Genomic DNA, 20,218 nt, shown 5'->3' with positions numbered 1-20,218 from the left:
AAAGGGTGGTGGGGAATTGGGATAAGAGAAAAAAGAAAAAAAGAAAAGGGTAATTTTGAGGCAGAATCACTTTTAAAAATAATTGTGACCTTCTTATGTAAAATAGTTTGTGTCCACAGCTTCCATGAACTGGTAGCATTCAGTGTTTTATAGTATGACATATCAGTCAGTTTCTCATGATGGTTCCCATTTTTAAAAGTTATTTACTTGAAATGCAATTAGATGTAAGCACAAGTCATAGGTGTTTACACTACTTTTCCCCATTTAAAAAAATAGCTAACAGAACTAGAGGTAAGTCCTGAAATATTTTTGTAGCTTATATCAAACTGGTAAAATTAGCAACCATGTTCTAGAAGGGGGAAAGATTGGAAATTCACTTCAAGAACTCTGGTGGTATTTCTAGATATAGGTATGTGTTTATACACAAATATGCTTATGTGTGGCATAGCAGTGGTGCATGAGACCCCAGAACTCAAATGGTATATATACACCACTGTCTGCTGGCAGGCTGTCTGCTCTGTACTTTAGACAGATTACAGACATTTTTCACACTTAATAATAGTATTTTGAACTAAAGCAAACTCAATTTATTTGAGCTGGATCAAGGCCTTAGAAAAGAGAGCGTTAATCACCTAAAGACATTAAAGAGATTTATCAACACAGCTACAACATGAAAGCAACTGGAAACAGGAAGTGAAGTAAGGGAAATGCTAAGTTACCCTTCACTTTCCTTTAAGTATGTAAGGTGAATACAGGATGAGCATTTCTGTCTTGATGCTTTTTTTCCAAAGGAAATCCTGGCACTACAAGTGCTAACAACAGAAAAGGAGATGTGAGTATGATGGCAAATCAGAGGGGAGTAAAAATGTTACTTTTTTAAGTAAGCAGCTAAGGTTCATTGGTATCATGTAACAAAAAGATCAGTTCTGTGAGTTTTCCCAAATGTCTGCTGTGCTCTGGAGCATTGGACCGTTTCTGAAAGAAAAGGTAAAAACCAGAGTTACCAAGGAAGAAACGACCATTATTTCTAAGCATGGGCGCAGAGTGCAAGATGTAGCTTTTCAGGGAAGAGGGCTGAGATGTGGCAACTGTCAGTCACCCCGAGTAGCTGTTGCTGTTTCGTTTTCATTGCATGAAAGCGTCCGGACTGGCCAGATCCAGCCGTCCCCGAGAGCAGAGTCCGAGGAGGTTTGTCGGCAGGAGCGACGGCCATCCCCGTGAGCCAGACGGCCGACCGCGGCTCGCCCTGAGCGCTACTGCCTGCCTCCCTCCGCAGACATCCCCTGGTTCAGCTCCCAAAACAAACTCCCCGCTTCACACCGCGCGGACTTGCCTTTCCAGGGCGAGCCCGTGCCCCGCAAGCGGCCTGCTCCGCACAGCGGGGCGCCCAGCCTCCGGCAGCGGGCCTGCGCAGCATGCTCGCCCCCGCGGCCTACCACAGCCCCCGGGCGGACGGCGACGCTCCGGGCGGCCCAACAGCGCGCTGCCGGCCTGTGACACGGGGGTACGGGGCAGGAGGGTTTAGCAACAGGCCTGTTTCGCACCCCGCCCGGGGTGCGGGAAAGCCTCAGCCGGGCCGGGCCGGGCCAGGCGGGCAGGCCGCCGCTGCGACACGCCGCACCAGCGGCCTCTGCCAGCCGGGCTCAGGCGCTGCCCTGCCCGCGAAGCGAAGCGATGCGAGGGGAGAGGAGAGGAGAGGAGGCAGTGGGACCCCGGGCAGAGCCGCCTGGAGGCGGCGGGGCGCGGCCGCTTCCCTCCGAGCTGGCCTCTGCCGCCCGGCCGCCCGGCCGCGACTGAACCAACGCGCCCAGAGAAGCAGCCACGCAGCAGACTGAGCATGTGCAGACCCCCATGGGGGGGTGGGGGGGGTGGAAGTGGCGGTGCGGGCAAGTCCATTCTGGAGGGGAGGCAGGTGCCTGTCAGAGGGCGGTATGATTTGAAAACCGGAACGCTCCACCTGATTCCTCCCCTCTTTTTAGTAGCGCCTAGAGCGAGCTGCTGGAGAGCGCTGCGCGCGGGCTGAAGCGGACCTGCGGAGCGTCGGGCTGGGAGCTGCCGGCGGCTCTCGCCGGCGCCGCGTGCCTGTCCAACGGCCGCCGTCGCCCGCCGGCCGCCATGAGGCACCTGCCCTACTTCTGCCGCGGGGAGGTGGTGAAGGGCTTCGGCAGAGGCTCCAAGGAGCTGGGCATCCCCACCGGTGAGCGGGGTGCGCAGGGGATCGGGCGGCGCGGTGAGGGTGCCGCCTCCCGTGAGGGCTACCGGCGAGGTGTTGGCCGCGGCCTGCCTCTGCCCCCGCGGCGTACCCCGCGCGGGGCTCTCCGCCCGCGCCGCTCCTTGTCCCGGGACCGCGGCGGGGCTGGTGTGCAGCTGCCGGTGGGGCCGGCGTCCGGCCCGGGGGTCTTTCAGCAGCCCCGAGCCGCACAGGCCGCCGGAGCGGAGAGGTGCCGTGCTCCCGCGGAGACACGGCCGCCGCCGCGCAGGAGGGGCACGGGCGTCTGGTTCGCCTGCCGAATAGAAGTACGAGAGCTCGGTTGCTGGTGACTAAGCTCGCTTGAACCCAGGAGACACCCAGCTGTCCTGCACAATTGCGCTGTTAGCATGACTTGCTCTTTCTGTAAATAGGCTTAGCTTGTTCCGTGTTAGCATTTTTCTGACTTTTTTTTTCTACATTGCTTAGAGTCTTGTACCCTCTTTTGTGTTATTTTTTCCCCCATTCTGTTAAGCGGTTTCTTTCAGTCATGTTTTTTGTTCGTTTAATCATCTAATGATCGTCATGATGATGTACAGGATGTAGATAAGTGATCACATGCACGGTATTGTGTGGCAGCTTGGAAAATATCCGTTCATATAACCTCAGATTAGAACAAGAAAGGGAGTAGGCATTGGGAATAGCTGTAAGGAAAGAGGTTCAAGGGGAACAATGCAGAGGTTAAAAAACAGAGCATGTGGACTTGGCCTAAAAATAAATATATTTTCCTATTGCTCACCTCTGTTTCAGTTGTCTACATACAGATAAATGTGTAATTCAAGTGAATTTTGGCCTGTCTTAAACAGACACTGAAGTCAACAGTCATGTTGCACCACTCCTAGTAGACAAGGAAACTGTATAAGACCAATCTTGAGGTACTGGATTTCTGGCAACATCTGTTAATAATTTCACATTTTTCTCTTGATTGTGTGTAAATGATGTATTGGTATCAGGGAATAGGAGAGGGAAGTTGTTACTCTTGTGAGCTTTGATAAAAATTCAGTAACCATAAATTATTTCAAATCAACTTGATGTCTTGTATGAAGAGATATACTCATGGGGGACGTAGAAGTAGGATAGTAATTTTGAAAGAAGGTTAGGTTCAGTCAGAAGGGAATTTATTTTACTGTAGATATGTAGTTTTCAAAGAAGATCCCAGAAATCTACAGATGCCTCTGAAAGGCAACTTGTACAAAATTGACAGGTGACTAAATCATAATTTCATTTATTTCTATATATTTTATTTCATAAGTAATTATTTTACTAACAAGTAAATAATTCTGAGATGCTATTTTATTGTGCAGAAGGAACTTGATTTTTTTTTTTCCTCATCTTTCACCATATTAAAGCTGTGATAGTTATCCTAAGAGTGAAAGGCATTCTGACTGGATATATTACATGTTTATTAATTATTACCACAGAAGAGAATGTATATAACAATAAAATATACTATGCATAAGAGATGTGATAACTCTGGTATTACCACAGGGAATGAATTCTATGAAGCTGGTTTGTGTTTTATTCTTTGCCAAATGGCATGTTGCATCATTCTTATCATCATCAGTGTTACATTTGTAAATAGTACGTAGGCAGAGTTTGGCTTTTAAGTGTTTGAAGATTCTGTTATGTCCTTGACTTACACAGTCACTCACACTACACTTTCTAAAATTTTTGCAGCTAACTTTTCTGAGCAAGTAGTTGAAAGCTTTCCATCTGATATCTCTACTGGTATATACTATGGATGGGCCTGTGTTGGAAATGGAGATGTCCATAAAATGGTTTTGAGCATAGGATGGAATCCTTTCTATAAGAATATTAAGAAATCAGTGGTAAGAATTTCGCTTTGTGGGGAATTTCTATTATAATAAATGAGCCAGATGTTGAATTTGAATAAGATAAGCAGAATTTGATCCATAAATGAGATCTAGAAATTCTGTTTGCTCTTAGATATGTATTTGGTATCCATATCATATGTTTGTATTCGGAAAAGAAAATACTCTCGGTAGCTAGAGAGTACACAGCTTTGGGTGAATAAACTTTGTTTTCTTATTTCTATTCTATCATTACTTAAGTAATTCCAAAATAAAAATTTAACAGTATTTCTGAAATAGTGTTTGCTTACAGTACTGATAGCTAACTAAACATGAGCTTGATAGATGTATTGAATTTACTGGTTATGAAAGCCCTAGAATGAGCTGGAACATACTAATCTATTGTTTTCTGCAATCTATCTACATTTCAAGTAGGAGATGTTGGGGCACCTTAGTTTGCAATTATTTTCTATTAATTCTTCTCTTAAATGATGGAACCCATACACGAAGTGCTGTGGCTTGATATACAGAATAAATATTTGAAGGTATATAATAATAGGATGGAGGAGTTGAGGTAAAATCCTGAGCTGTGACAGCTGTGTTTTTCTGGCTGTCAGGTGCTGGTGCTTTTCCTGAGTCTGGCAGAGCTCTCTTTTAATTGTCTAAAACACTTTTATTGGGGCATGAATCTCTACTTCTAAGGCTCTAAATGTTTGAAGCTTGTCTTACGCAAATGTATACTTTTAAAAGTTTTTGCAGGTAACTTTTCTGAGCATGTGGTCAAAAGCTTTCTATCTGATATCTCTGCTGGTATATGCTATGGGTGGGCCTATGTTGGAGAGGGAGATGTGCATAAAATGGTTTTGAGTGTAAGATGGAACCCTGTCTCAGCCTTCACTCCTTCTTGAATTTGATTATTCAGTTCCCATGTGAGCTGGTTGTAAAAGCTCTCCTTAAGCCAACTATTTCAATCAAAATCTTCAGTTTTTGGAGGCATCAACAATGATACAATAAGCTTTGTTTGTGATTTGCTGCCCTGGAAATCTTACCTCCGAGAAGTGGTGAAGCATTTCACCTGAGTAATGGCTTTCTTTTCTTTTTGTTTGGCTATCAGAATACTCTTAAGAGTAATTTTTCTTAAACTGCCTCAAAGTACAGTTCTTCGTAACATAAGCAAAAGCCCTAGCCTTTTAATCTTGCATTATACATGCTAAACTAAATCTCCCTTTTATTAGTATGTGTTGGGGAGAATTTGAATTAGGGATATTAGCTGTACAACCTTACAGTGAGGGAAATAAACTCAAAGTTCATCATAAATGCCAACTTATTTCTCTTCCTTTAGGAGACACACATTATCCACACCTTCAAAGAAGACTTCTATGGAGAAATTCTCAGTATAGTCATAATTGGATATATTCGACCAGAAAAAAACTTTGATTCCTTAGGTCAGTATTGCAGGTCTCCTTCAAACTGGTGACTTATGTGTCTTATTCATGCAAGTACTGTCTCTTCACTGTCTCTCTTTCCATAATGAGATGTTTTATCTGTTACCCTTTGAAATTTCAGTAAAATGTTTTCATAAGTTAAATGTACAAGTTGGCTTAATTGGAAGATGTGGGGGTCTGTTTTTTGTATCACACTAAAAAGTTGTATTTTCATGTCACTTGTCTGAGGAGTAATTTTAAAATCATGGGCTTGTCATAAAAGCATCAGCCTAGTCTGTTAATATCTTTTTTAAAATGCAGCTCTGTTAGAATTGAAACAGTTCATGAAACTGTTGATCTTTTGCTAAAATGTCTTTTGGAACAAGGAGAGGGTAGTGCCTATAACGGTGAAAAATGCAACTCTGGCATATTTAAAAAAAAAAAAAGAAAAAAAGCATGTTAAAATGAAAGAATTTTGCCTTTCAAACCTTGTGATAATAATTATATTTGACTTCTGTGATTGTTGTCTGGTATTCTGTGGTACACTGTATTTTCACTTGCTATTGCGTGTTCAGAATTCAACTTTTAAATATCCCTGTTCTTATCTTTTCAGAGGCACTCATTTCAGCAATTCAGGAAGACATTGAAGAAGCAAAAAGACAGCTAGATTTACCAGAACATCTTAAACTCAGAGAAGATAACTTCTTTAATCTGCCAGAAGGCAAAATAGTGAACAACCACTGAGCAAGCCCATGCTGCTTTTTTTTTTTTTTTTGCTTCCCGCCCCCTCATCACGGAGCTTTTATATTTGCACTGCTTTTATAGGTACTTTGTTGTCATATGTCTGTTTGGGTAACTGAGGTTGGAACCAACCACACAAGATGATTTCAGTTTCCTTGTGTTACTTCATAATCAACCCAGTCACACAAAAAGAGTAGAAGGCTGTTTCAGGTCCTTACAGATACATTGTGTATCCTGAAGTTACCAGTTGTTCAGAGATCTGAGCACATGCAGAACATGACCAAAGTTAATTGTGACCTCTTCTGACCCTAAGGTATGGGTAGCTCACTTAAGTGAAGAATGTCTGTTTTTAACATATAGAATGTTATTCCAACATCTTTTCCTGGTTTTATGTTATTCTTATATCTGGATTTTAGCTAGTAACTTGGAAAATTTTGCTATTGATTGAGTCAGAAATTTCCTGTGGTGCAGGAAGCCAATGATTAGATACTAATGAGACTAATTCTCTATAGTTCTTATTTTTTATATGCTATACAGCTGTCGTGGTTGAAGCTGTCATTTTAATTGAAGTTATTTATTTTAACTTAATTTGAAATGGAGGAAATCACTATTGCTTATTGAGTTACTGGAATCTGAGATATAATTCTTCATAGTTGACTGTACATATGACAACACATGACCTGTGTAGTTTACTTCTGAGGAAGTGTTTCACTGAAATTCAGGAAATGAATGGCAGTGTGAAAGTTGATTAAAGGTTCAGGCACAAAAGATGCAGAAACAGTATAACAAGAATTCTGCTAACTGGGCCTTAAGGCAAAAGAGGTAGTGAAAGGCAACTTTGCATTTTATCTGCTGCTAGTGTTTGTCATAGGAAAATGGGGAGAACCTGGGGTTATTCACTACACTGGCAGTAAAATGGCTGACTTTTAGATTGACATTAGTGTAAGGCACAGAAAAATCTCATCAACTCTCTACACCAAGTGCAGGTAAGAGCCAAGGTTTTGGCTGACCAAGTAGTTCAATACACAAATGAAAGCCTTTGGGGATTCATGGAACAATATATCAACACTATAGTGGGTATTGGTTATTTATTACAAGTAATTGCAGCCATTCCTACTCTGAAATGTAGGGATAGGTAAACAGAGGGGGTATTGTCAAAATTAAGAGTAATGTAGAAAATACTTCTTAAAGTATGTAATGTGATTCCAAATCTACTCTTTTTTTTTTTTTTTCCCCTCTGATAAATTTTTCTATCCCCTACTCAGTGAGTGGAATTAGGTAAGCCACAGTGACTTTGTCATGTTCATAATCTTTTGACATTGGCTTGTGATGTGGCTGGAACATTTTCTGAAATTGAAAATGGTTCTGTGGATATGTCTCAACTGTAGTTCTGTGTCTGAACTACCATGTACAATTTGGAACGCACAATTTCTGTAGTGCAATTTTATTAATTTACTCCTTGTCCTACCCTATTCAAATCCTACTTTTCACTCTAGGGTTTAAGAGAGTTTTAACAAGGTAGGCCGTTTGGGTCTTTGTGGCAGGTGCTGTCGGGATGTTAGTTCCACTTCATATTGTGTTAACTTTCAGCCAATATCATGGGATGTTATTAGGAGAGAGGTCTTGAGCAAATCAAGGACTCATGTTTGATCTGTAGGACTTCCGGAGCAACTTTATTTAATTTAAATGAATTGTTCACCAGTGCTGTTGATAGCAGAGACAGACGGAATACAGAACTGGGGGGAGGGAAGGGGAGGGGTGCCAGGGGGCAGTTATCAGCAGTTACATATACTTTCTTTTAAAGGAGAACAAAATAATTTAGTGGACTTTGTAAGTTGTTGGAAACTGTCTTTTTAGAAAGTCTGTAAAAGAATTGTCTTGTGAGAGTGACAGCTGGATTTTTTTACATTTTAAAATGGAGGGATGAAGAGAGAAACTTTTTTTTCAAAGATTTGAGGCATTCTTGAGATTGTAATAATGTCAAAATCTTATATTTTACTTCTTTTTGTAAAGAATAAACAAAAGCCACACTAGTCAACTGAATATATTGTCAAGAATATATTTAAAGAATAGATTGTTGTTCATCATGGTACTGTAGCTGAACACTCATAGAGCCTTCATTAAAATTGGTTTTTTGCCAGTAATTTCATGCATCTGTTGTGGAAACCATGGTGCCTTAAGCTAGTTGTCTGAATAATACTTTTCTGTATCTGCTAATAAATGTTACTATCAAAAATTCAGTTCACCATTTGGTGAACTGATAGAGAACAGATCGATAGAGAACAGTGGCAAAGGGAAAACTTGAAAAACTGTTAGTTTGCTCTCAAATCTTAGCTGAGGTATGATGTATGGATACACTGAACTAATAAACTGCTCGTCATGTGTTTGTCTTCAAATTAGAGAAAATGTTACTACATTCATTTGGCTGTCCACATTATTTAAAAGAAAATGTTATGTATCAACTGTTTAAGCTCAATACATAATTCCTAGCACAGTATAAACTTTATGAAGGGTTATATTTTTGTATTATGTACAAATAACTATTTATTTCAGTTGATGTTGCTGAACTGTACCATTAATAAAGGAACTGTAATTGATAAAGTTATCCGTCTTGTCACAGGTTTCCTTTCCTTTTCCATGCCTAGCAAAGTCGGTTGTCTCAGCCTTATGCAAAGCTTTGAGGGAGTGACTGCCTAAAAAGCTAGACTGTCAGAAAAGAGTAGTGAGATGTTGTTCAGCCTTCCTAGTGTGTCTGAAAACTGGCCCCACTCTGGGGACTTCTGTGCTTTAGTCAGAACTTAGGAGAGCTACAGCCTTAGAATTCACAGCCTGAAACCCATTAATTGATTTGTCTATACACTTTCTTTCAAAACTTTTTAAAACTGCTTGTTTCTTTTAGGATTCAGATGGAAGAAGGTGCATTCTTCTCCTATGTTCTGCTTCAACTGTTAAACATTCATCTAGGTCAGGGCAAAGATTTATCTGCTGCTGCTTGTTGTGGTTTAACCCGGCAGGCAGCTAAACATCACACAGCCATTCGCTCACTCCTCCCTTCAGTGGGATGGGGGAGAGAATCTGGGGGGAGGGGGGAAGTAAAATTTGTGGGTTGAGATAAAGACAATTTAAGAGAACAGAAAAAGAAGGGAAAATAATAGTAATGATAAAAGAATATACAAAACAAGTGATGCACAATGCAATTGCTCACCACCCGCCGACTGATGCCCAGCCAGTCCCTGAGCAGTGATCGCTGCCTCCCAGCCAAATCTCCTCAGTTTATATACTGGGCATGATGTCATATGGTATGGAATAGCCCTTTGGCCAGTTGGTGTCAGCTGTCCTGGCTGTGCCCCCTCCCAGCTTCTTGTGCACCTGGCAGGGTATGGGAAGCTGAAAAGTCCTTGGCCAGTGTAAACACCACTTAACACGCTGATGTTTTAGTTGTTGCTATCAATGTTACTGTCACACTGCATCCAAAGCACAGCACTATACCAGCTACTAGGAAGAAAATTAACTGTCCCAGCCAAAACCAGGATGCTGCTGAAGGAGTCAAACCTCTGTGTCAAAAGACTTCATTGTGGCTCTGGCCTCTTTTGGGAAAAAGTTCTTCTCATACTTTCACTCTTGGCAACTGTTTATATGTAGACCTTTATATACCTCTGCCTAGCATCACTGAAGTTACATCAAGAAAGAAGGTAACGTATTGTGGTGGTATATGTGTAAGGGTTGCTTTTTTGATGTCACATGCAGTTGACTCTTCAGTGTAGGCTGCCATGTGTCAGAAATCACACTTTTAACAACAGAGTGCCCAGACTCGAGGTATGGATTTAAGAGAGAGAAGTCCTCAAGCACCTATGTTGTTCAGGGCTTTTCTTCAACACTCAGCACTGTAATTTCCAAGCATCTAGATTTTCTACTAGTTTTCTTCTGGAATTAAAATGAATTTTAAAAATATTAGAATGGTTTCAGATGTCTTCCATAATGAATATGCTTTATATAGAGGTATGACCTTTTTTCCACACATGCTTGTTTTTTCTGAAGGGAGAACAAAGATGTAAAAAAACCCCTAATAAGCACAAGGCTGTACTTGTTAGTGTGATGGTTGGAAAACTTATCTACTCTTCCAAAGGAACACTTAGGTAGATTTGTGCCCTCTCTTGGTTTTTAAATGGGCTGGAGCTTTAAAAACATTAATAACAATGGCAGTTACCATCTAATTAAGTGCATAACTGAAGGTAATGATCTCTATCTTGATCTATAATAGTTGGGAACTAATTTTGGCTTCTTTTTTGTGGCTCAGAATAGCCAAGTGCTTAGCATGTTTTACGAGTTCTTAACTTTGCAGTTGGTTCGCTTCTTCCACAGTGCTAAGATTCGTAAGTGAAAGAGGAAGGCACAATTCCATGCAATCAGTGAATACAGTAAGATTTGTACTCGGCATTTTTGCTTCCTAATGATGAGAACCTAGGTGAGGGAATTAGTTTTTTGCATAAGGACCGGGGAAAAAAAGAAAATTTGGAATTGACGATGATGTTAAGAGACAAGAAATAGAAAAAAGGATACAGCAAAATAACTGGATGGTGATTTTGGTCATGGCACATGCAGTGAGCAAGGACAGAGGAACTCAAGAAAAAAAACTGAGGAAGAACAGTGTAACAATGGTTGTTAGAGAAGAGTAGAACCTCAACTCTTCATGAAACAGAAAAGTCCTATCTAGATGCTGAATAGATAATATAAATGAGGAACAACAAAGGAACATTTATTTCCCTTTTTAATACCCAGCTGAATGTGGAAGATGAGTCTGCGAAGTCATGCAAGGAAAAAATAAGTGCATCTGTTTTGTTGGCTGGGGAGGTGTGCCTTCTGCTTAAACCTATTCTGAAAAGGGACAATGGAAAAAAGTTGTAATTGCTGCCTACTTTACAATGTTATATACTTTCCTAGTGCAAAATCTTTAACACAACATTAATTGTTGTGTTCACAATTAAGGAAGTCTTGGGAGATTTGTTAAAATCAGGTTTTAGACATGTATTAGGCAACTCCCTAAATATTTCTGAGCAGTAGGAAAAAAACAGTAAAAGTAGGAACATATGGTACTGACTTGGAAAGAGAGCAGAAGTTACACGTGCGTGACAGGTACGCTTCATCCCCCCTCCGATGAAGACCTGGGCTTTTGGCATGGCGATCACTGGCTTTTTGCGCTCTTTGTGCTCTGCCATGTCCCCTGGCATGCACACACCTCAGCAGTGGGAGCAGGAGAGGTGGGACCCCTTGGTCACCAGACGGGGTCCACAGCCAGTGAGGTGCCTTCATGACCAATTATGACCACAGCTCCGATCCCACCTCAGGTATAAAGGGACTAGCTTTAGGGACTAGCCTGTGGGGGAAGGAGAGCTGGGCCTCAAGGCACTTGGACTGTAACTCCTACAATGACCTTTCCTTCACTTCCTTTCTAGCAAAACTTCAGAATAGAGTCACAGAAGAGGAAAATTTTCCCTATATACATACACTCCATTGGAAAGAGAAAGGATAAAGAGCACTGGTAGCCTACACTCCCCTTTTAAATCAAATTACTGGATTACATGAGCAGTGAGTGGGTGGTAAAGCTGTGGAGGAGGTGTGAATTTACAAGATCATTTTGAAAGAGCATTATTAATGAGAGAGTAGTGAGAGATAATTGCCTAGGAGAAAAAAAATACAACTAGCTAAAGAAGAACTTAGGGCTTGGGAAGCTCCATGGATAAATGAGAGTAGCAAAGAAAGGGTTACAGGGTGAGGAAAGAAGAAAACAGAAAAAGGCCTTGAGATGAAGAAAAGCTTGTGAAGCATTTTTGGTTTTTAAATGTATTTGTGTTCCTTCAGGACATCTTTCTCAGGATGGTGGCTGCAGAAGGCAGGAGGATAGAGAGAAGAAGCATTGGCTTTGTGAGATTAGGATTTGTGGATTTGAACAGCTGTGGATTTGAATTTCTCTAGCTTTTTTTCAGGACACTGTAAAAGGCATAGACACAGTAAGTCCATAAAATAGAAAGCAGTATTTCAGATCCTTTTGTGCTGTGTTCTCTGTGTGTTTATTATTGGTTTCCTTGGTTGTACTGTTTTCTATGAACTGTCTCCAGAGGTGTCAGTGACAAATGAATGATTCCCTCTGAGTCAGTAGCTCTTGGACAAATGGCCTTTTATAAAGTTTATGTTTTCTCTTGGTCTCCCTGTGTACTCTCAGCAGGCAGTTCTAATTGAAAACACTATAAAATCGATACGGCTCTGTAAGTCTCTAGTTTGGGCATCCTTGACCACTATTTTTAAAATGCCACTTAAAAAAAAAAGTTTTCCTCACAATTCTCTTCCTCATACCATGTCCTTCTTATGTTATCCATCAGTTAGTTGTTGCTCTTTCAAGAAGATCCCTTCAAGGCAATTATCTGCCATCTTGTAAAACATGGATATTTTCATGTTCTCATCAGCATACTTACATTTTTAACTCTCTGGCACCTAGAAGAATTGGAAAACTGGTTGTGTGGCCTGAGCCTGCTTTTCCCAATTGTATCCGCTGGGTTAATAAGCACATTTCTTCACTCTACAAATCTGTGTGTAAGATGCTGTAGCTGTTTCAAAGTCATTGAGGTGATTTTGACATGATGATACAGATTGCTGTCTGTTGAAATAAGTACTTCCCAGTCAACTGTTTCATGAAAAGCATGGACATTTAAAACAATATTTGTAAGTGAGAGAAGGTGGCATCTCCCATATCAGTTGCTGTTATTTGAGTAAAGCCCTGCCTCTTCTGGTGACGGAGCAGTACCAATACACTGTGTACCTACAGCTCAGCAGCACGGTTTTGCTGTTATCTGCTTTTCATTTTTAAATGTCAGACCGGTCAGTCACAAAGCCCTTAAATGCCAGTACTGCTCTTCAGCATGGTCCTACCTTGTTTTTTTTTCTGCAGTCAGAGCAATCTGGGCTGTCTGCCAGGTCAGAGTTACCGCAGCAGGGTGGGCAGCAGCCTTCTCCAGCATACAGTGGCATGTTAGCTGGACACAAGAGAAGAACAAAAATAAGAATATTTAAAGATAAGCCACCTTGAACTCGGACAGGAGCATTCTACATTGTTCATACTGTGTTCAGAACTTAAATGTTCAGTGTACAAATCACAGGAGAAAATGCCTACAAATAGGTACCTCTTGTCCTGGTGTCTCCTGGACTTTGTATTTACCTATGAAGCAGTCTGAGTTGCACATTCCAATAAACTGTAGCTCTATACGCAGGATGTGCACCCAAATGCTCCCTTCCCTAGAAAAGCAAATAAAACAATATCACAACAGAAAAAAATGTCATCTAACTTCCTTTCAAAAATATACTGAGCACCCCAGCCAAAGCAAAGGGCTGTTTGTCCTCACGAAGAATCAGCAGTGAGGAGTACAGCAGGAGGAGGTCAGTATTAAAAAAAAAAGCCTGAGCCTGGTCTTGAAACTTTATGTGCCTACAAAGTGTATTTCTTAGGTGTTTTGAAATTTGTGAAAAGCTGATTATGAACTGCAAGGACTATGTTGGACTTTTGTCTTTTTTTTTTCCCTAAGTGGTGCAACAGGTTTGCCACCTGCTTTAGCTAGTTGTGCCATATCTACACATGGATGTTCAGAGGCATTCAGGAGGATCGATTAGCTCAGTGCACTAAAGTAAAATTGTGGGAAACCTTGGCCAAATACTCCCATTTCCAAAGGCAATAGGTGTTAGGCCTAGCGAACCCCTTTCAAACCACAGTGAATTAAATTACATTTATGTTTGAATAACAATATAAATTCTTCAGGTGTGTAGGAAAAATTGTGCTTAACTAGGTGCAAACAGAGCATCATACGTGCTTAGAGTGTGTCATCATATGTGCTTTGTGTCCCTGAGGATATTTTTGAAGACAGACACTGCATACGGTTCTTCTGTGAAATACTGAAGTGAATGCTTTGTCCTACATAATGTTAAAACATGTCTGTCCAGTTCCGTGCAACTAGACTTTTTCTGTCTGAAAATAAGAAAATGGATATACTAGTAGTTCACATTAGCAGCAATTAAACAGGTGAAGTTAGCAACCTTCTATGACCCGGTTAATTTACTATGTGATTTTTCTGCGTGATGCAGGATTTAGCTTCCTGCTCCTGAGAAAGAAGAGACACTGCACCACTTCTTGGCTCCTACATCCACATTGCAGATACGTTTCAGAACACCTTCAGGCTTGCCATTAAGAGGGAGTGGTTCATATTTCATCTTAGTATTTCTCTAATCATGACAGAAAATCTGTTGTATTAATCCCAAATAAAATAAAAATCAATAATTGGAAACAGTCTCCAAATTGAAATTACAATCTCTTTTTGTCCCAAATCTATGCCAAAATATTGGCGTCATTTATTATAATGTCTGAGTACAGTTGCATTTTAAAAGTTCCTGAAGGTGGCTTCTTTCTAGTTATTTCCACAATTTTAAGTATTGTTATGTCATAATTAGTGACCTGTGCTATCCAATATATCCACTGTCCAAAAGAGTTTTTATATGTTACAATATGGTACAGTCTGAGCCTGGTGTAGTGGAGTGGCACCTGCTAGCTATCATCTGATGCTGTGGAGAGAGAATAGAATGCTGTTTCCAAGGGGAATAACACTGTTCCGTTCAGAATTAGATACAGTATAATTTAGGTAAAATAAACAATATATAAATGTGTCATGGAACAAAACAGACAGTCTTTCAAAGAGATACAGTATAGTTTAGGTAAAAGAAACTGAACATATAAATGTGCCACAGAACAAAACAGACAGTCTCTCAAAGTTAGCTCTGAAAAATACTTGGCTACACAAAGCAACAGACAACACAGGGGGGGTTTTTTTGTTTTTTCAACTTGAAGATATGTTTTGTGGCCTTTTGATTTTTAAATTGTGTTGCTAGTTGTTGATCTACTCTTTTCACGGGAGTGTAACTGTGGGGCTTTTTTGCATCTAGAATGAAAGGAAAAAAAGTTTTGGTTTTGACTGTCTTCCAAGGTTTTTTGCTTATTTCACCTCATGGAGGGCCATTTCCTACTGACTTTTTCTCAGCTGTTTTTAAAATTAACCTCCTTCAATTTTTTAAATTCATGAAGTTTGAAAAATTCATTTTTATATTCAATACCACACTTTTAAACTTAAGAGCTGTTGTAATAAAGGAAGATAGAAATGTTGTCCAGGGATTTACTAGGGCACTGTTCTGAACTGCTCATTTGAAACGAGGAGCAGTCTAGAACTGCGCCTTAGTAAATCATGTGCTCATTGCAAGTGAGGAGAATAATTCAGCTTAATATTGTAAATTTCAGCATAGTGCTCCAAAGCCAAATCCAGCTCTGTAATCCCAACAGATTACAAACAGGAAGAGCTGGGACATACATGAATTTAGGGAACTTAGTATAGGAAGGTATTCACATGGAGATTTTGTACTAGCCAGCGACAGAATACCCTGTATCTGAGAGGTCAAACTCTGAGTAGGAAGGGAAGTAAAATAAAAGTTTGGGAAGAAGTGTAAAGTAGTTCTCAATGCTATCATCTAACTATTTCCCTCCAACAGGGCAGCTCTGATATGTGCCAAGTGGAACTTTTATGCCTGCAGAAAACTAAGACCTTGGTTATGCTTGGCACAGACTCTATGTTACTCAGCTCCTAAATGTCAAGGAGAATTTGTGCATTGTACCTCACACCCAGGAGGGCTGTCGGGAAGGTTGTGGGTCTCGGCATTCAAGTCTGTATTTTGATCCAAGCAGTCACAGCAATGGGAAAATGGATGTCTGATGAAAGAGCAATTGTGAGACAGTAGGCTATTCATTTTGCTGAAAATCAAAAAATAGAATGGAGCCAAAGGGGGGTGCAGATTGAGCGTGGCACTTCAGTTAGGATATCCAGTGGTTTCAAATAAATATGATTTTTATAAACTGATGGATTGGCTGATGGTATCCATTAGCCCCATGCAGCAAATCACTACACTTTGTTGTTCTGCCTGTTATTGCAAAGTAGTTTAAAATGTTGATGTTTTGAATGAAAGACAGGAAGGGAAATGTTCTGATTAAAAGTAGGAGGGAGAACTGTAGACATACTGAGCCTCTTCCCACTAGAGGAAATGGTGGACATTTTATTAAGAAGACATGCACTGAGTAGAAAAGTGGATATGGGCATAACATGGCACAGGGATAGAAGAAAGAATAATAAAAAAATAGTAATAATTAATATTATTATTGATAACTGCAAATCTAAATGAGCTAGCTGTGCCATGGCTATCTCAGTGATGGTTGCTAGGTCCATCGGCTAGGAGACAGTCTACAACAATGTGAGTCACTTCCACATCTGAGCCTACCTGAAGGTCAGAATGTCCTAAAAGCTCTGTGTTAAAAAAAAAAAATAAAAATCTGTCTGTTCTCTGTGAGAACAACTGACAGTGGTCCAGGGACAGCACAGTGGATCAAAACCTGGCTGTGTAACAGCAGGGCACTCGGCAACAACAGGTTTAGTCGTTTTTTACCAGGCCTAGTTGTGAATATTAGTTGCAGATGGTATTGAAAGCCTTTATGGTTGCAATGCACATCGGCATGTGGCAAAAGATTAATCAGGAGTAGATGTAGTAGGAGATAAGGAGAGTTTTCCCCCTTATCACCCTTCTGGCTATAGCATGTCTGCCCTGAACAGGGGTCCCAGAGTGTTTGCAGGGTCCAGGCACGGGTCCTTTGTATAATGCACGTTAACAGAAGAAATCTGCACACTGTCAGGGTGAATGTGGGATGTGGAAGCCCAGGCTGAAGCACTGAGCCTCTGCAGACGCCAGCAAATGTGCGAAGCGTTAGCTGCTGCAGCCTGTACTGCACAGCCCAACAAGTAATTAAGCATCTAACAGGAAGAGCGAGCAACAGCAAATAAGTTTAGGAGGGGTAAAGCTCTCTTCATCTATAAGCTATATGAAATGTTCAATACTTGTATTTGATATGCTTCATTCTCCTTTTGATCTTTGTTTAAGGAAATAAAGTGGGGCAGACATCTATTGTGAAAAGACTCTATAGCCTTAACCAATTCTGTCTATAGGACCATACTCCTCCTTAAGCTGATTACTCAGCTTTTTTATTTTCTCACCAACTCCACTTTCCCCTGGCACCCACAGCTAATTGTGGTGCTGGTGTGAGCTTCAAGGGCAAGCAAACCAGGCGTTTGCCTCTCCCAGTGAGGTCAGAGGCAGCAGAAGAGCAGATTGGGACAGTTACAGCTTGAGGTCACTTTCAGTGAGCAACAGAGCATCCAGGAGCTAGCCTGGCACTGCCGTGGTGTCACCCAATAGTGGAGTCACCTCCAAGCAGAAGTGCTGGAGCAAGAAGAGCCAGAAGATGCTAGCTTGAGAGGGAAGGTGTGGTGGAGAAGGAAGGAAAGGCAGCAACTCAGGTCCCTGAGATTGCAAACAGTCCTCTGAGTCATTGGATCCAGGTGCAGCTTATTTGCCTGGCCACTGGTGAGGATGTCTGGTTGAAGAGCTGGTGGCAAATTGCCCTGAGAGGTGGAAATCATGATCTCTAGAAAGGGCTGGGGTTACTTCTAGCACGCAGAAACCCAGCCTCCCCCTGCCATTCTGCTGTGCTATCTTTTCTATTTCTCATCCCCGAGGGGGTGAAAGTCTTTTCAGCCAAACCCACCAGCCAGCCAGGTAGTGGGGAGGAAAACCAGTGGCTACAGAAGGACAGTCATCTCACCAATTTCAGGGCCTCCCACTTTACAGGTAATAATGCAAACACAATACAACATCAGTGAATCTTGGAAATCAGGGAGTTAGCAAAATGATTGCTGCCTACCCTAGACAAAAAGACAAAAAGCCAGTGCTATTCAGTGCGATCTGTCCCATTAACTCGTCCTGCTGTCTGAACTCAAATTGAGTGCGTGTGGGGGACTGTGCCCCGTCCCCTCCCCTCCGGGGGCGGCTGGGAGAGCCCCAGCCCTCCATGCTGCCTGCATCGGTCATGCAGCAGGAGGCAGGGCCCAGTGCCAGCCTTGGGGCTGGGGCTTTTTGCAATGGGGTTCGTGCTGCTGGGAGGCAGGTGTCAGAGTCATTGAGCATTTAGGGTCAAGTAGATTTCTTGAAGAAACTCTTGACTAGCCTTTGTACTTTGTGTGGTCTATGTATTAGTTATATGTTTAGGTATAGATTAGTGGTAGCATAGTTTAGGGAGTGAAGAACTAGAGTCGCAAAGACTTTTTAAAATGTCTTTTTTTATTTTCCTGTAAGCTTCATCCTTCTTGGGGAGAATGAGCATTTAGTTCTGCTTTTCTTAGCCCTTTTCAGTGTAAGGATGTGGATAACTCACAAGCCTTCTGGCAATGGCAAGGTCCTATGAGTTTAGATCCTTTCTCTCACTGACATATTGTCTATACCGGCTTTTTTCCCTGCTGAAGGTCTGTTTTCTACAGGTCAGGTTACAACATGCTGCTCCAAGCAGCCTAGTCTGTCTAAATGCCCCTGGGGGTAAAGGGCAGTCCAAGTCTCTCTCAAGCCTCTGGATGTACCTAACTATACTAGCACACAAGCATTTTTAGCCTGCTTATACACGTAACCCTCAAAGTAACTTGCTGGTGACCTTTGCTCACTCTTGTGAGATGCAGAAATTCATTGTCACCAGATTTTGAGAGACTATTCCCTTGCTTCGTATTTTTTCATGACTCTATTATTGAACAAATCCTTACAGAGTACCCTTCTTGGTGTCATCTGTAAGAATTTAAGGAACACTCCGGGAAAACTAGATGTTTGGTCTTAATTTTGCTGAATTGAGCAGTATTCACGTTTTCCATTTTCCTATCCCCACTGCCCTGTAAATCCTAAGATTTTTCCCCTTTTAGAGACTAGTCATTTGGCACACTCTGAAAAATTGTTGAATAATTGATGGTGTATTAGACAGCCATATAGTTTTAATTAATGTTTTTCACTTTACCTCTAAAACCTTGGCTGAATTAAAGACCCCTCTGTTTCTGATGTCTGCCTGCAGTTGGACATCCTCTGTTCTCTTGTCAGTTGCTTCTAAAAACTTCAGAAATTGTCAAGGCTGAATTCTGATTTTCCCATTGAAACGATCTATAGACTACACATGCAATATATATATAGAAATTATCTTTTCTCTTCTTTGCATCCAGCTATCTTACCCTAGCTTATGTTTTGCTTCATCTCTGGGTAGTTTTAAGTGCTGTAATTTAACACCAGTTATTCATGTGAAGAAATAAGCCAAAAATATTACTGAAGTATGTGTTGAAAGTGACCTTGATCCTGATGAAAGAGTTGTTGTAATATAAAAAATAAATAGCAATAATGTAAGGTTAAACTGAGAAGAGGTTAACTACTGCTGAAGAAGGCAGTTTCAAAAACATTTAAACCTTGCAAGTAAAAATAAATACGTTTTTAAAAGTGAAATACTTCCCCTCCTCCTCCATTTAATCTTTGTTCCTTTAGTAGCGTTTGTTGTTTTCTGTAATATTTGCCAGTCACGCCCAGAGGGGAATATACTCAAGCAATTGGGCTTCTGATATTTGACATGAGTGACAACCTTTAACTTTACAGTCAGATGTTTAAATGCCCCAACCTGAGTACTCCTATTGTCTACAGAAGGAGTGGAATTAGATTTTCCTTTATTTAAAAACCCAAATTTTTTTGCATGCCAAAAAGTTCCCAGAATGTACAGGTGTGATGCAAAAGATTTTCCTAAAGAAACCTGTGCAGGGTATTTCCATTAATGTAACCAGAGCTTTCCCAAGAACAGCCTTGCGAAGTTGCCAAGAAAATCAGTCGTGAAAAGGCAAAATGTTTATCCTTGGCCTTTGAACCAATGCTAAATAGAAACAGCAAATGCCTGGGTTTAGCCACAGAAAGATCTTTCACTTTTCAGTTAAAACTTTACTCAGGATAGTATGACAAGTTATGTTGCATAATACTGCAGGAGAACTAATTAATTAATGACAAAGTTGCCTGCCTTC

The 20,218-nt window shown here is 41.1% G+C and overlaps 1 protein-coding gene across 1 annotated transcript; it reads left to right on the top strand.

The window, feature by feature from the left end:
• The first annotated feature begins 1,932 nt into the window (after nucleotides 1-1,932).
• RFK (riboflavin kinase) lies at nucleotides 1,933-8,817 on the top strand. The gene is made up of 4 exons (XM_072859663.1): nucleotides 1,933-2,197; nucleotides 3,926-4,077; nucleotides 5,402-5,504; nucleotides 6,097-8,817. Exons 1-4 carry the CDS (start codon nucleotides 2,116-2,118, stop codon nucleotides 6,225-6,227), a joined length of 468 nt encoding a protein of 155 aa, XP_072715764.1. The 5' UTR covers nucleotides 1,933-2,115; the 3' UTR covers nucleotides 6,228-8,817.
• The last annotated feature ends 11,401 nt before the right edge of the window (nucleotides 8,818-20,218 follow it).

This window comes from Ciconia boyciana, chromosome 4 (genome assembly GCF_034638445.1).
Source record: "Ciconia boyciana chromosome 4, ASM3463844v1, whole genome shotgun sequence".
In the NCBI taxonomy this organism is placed as follows: Eukaryota; Metazoa; Chordata; class Aves; order Ciconiiformes; family Ciconiidae; genus Ciconia; species Ciconia boyciana.
Note: the sequence above shows the minus strand (reverse complement) of the source record. Positions and strands in the feature narration are given on the sequence as shown.

Excerpts from the sequence above, each read along its gene's own strand:
- RFK (XM_072859663.1), top strand. The coding sequence starts at position 2,116 with ATGAGGCACCTGCCCTACTTCTGCCGCGGGGAGGTGGTGAAGGGCTTC. Across the intron at positions 2,198-3,925 it reads GGAGCTGGGCATCCCCACCG|CTAACTTTTCTGAGCAAGTA; the intron begins GTGAGCGGGGTG and ends AAATTTTTGCAG. Across the intron at positions 5,505-6,096 it reads AAAAAACTTTGATTCCTTAG|AGGCACTCATTTCAGCAATT; the intron begins GTCAGTATTGCA and ends TTATCTTTTCAG.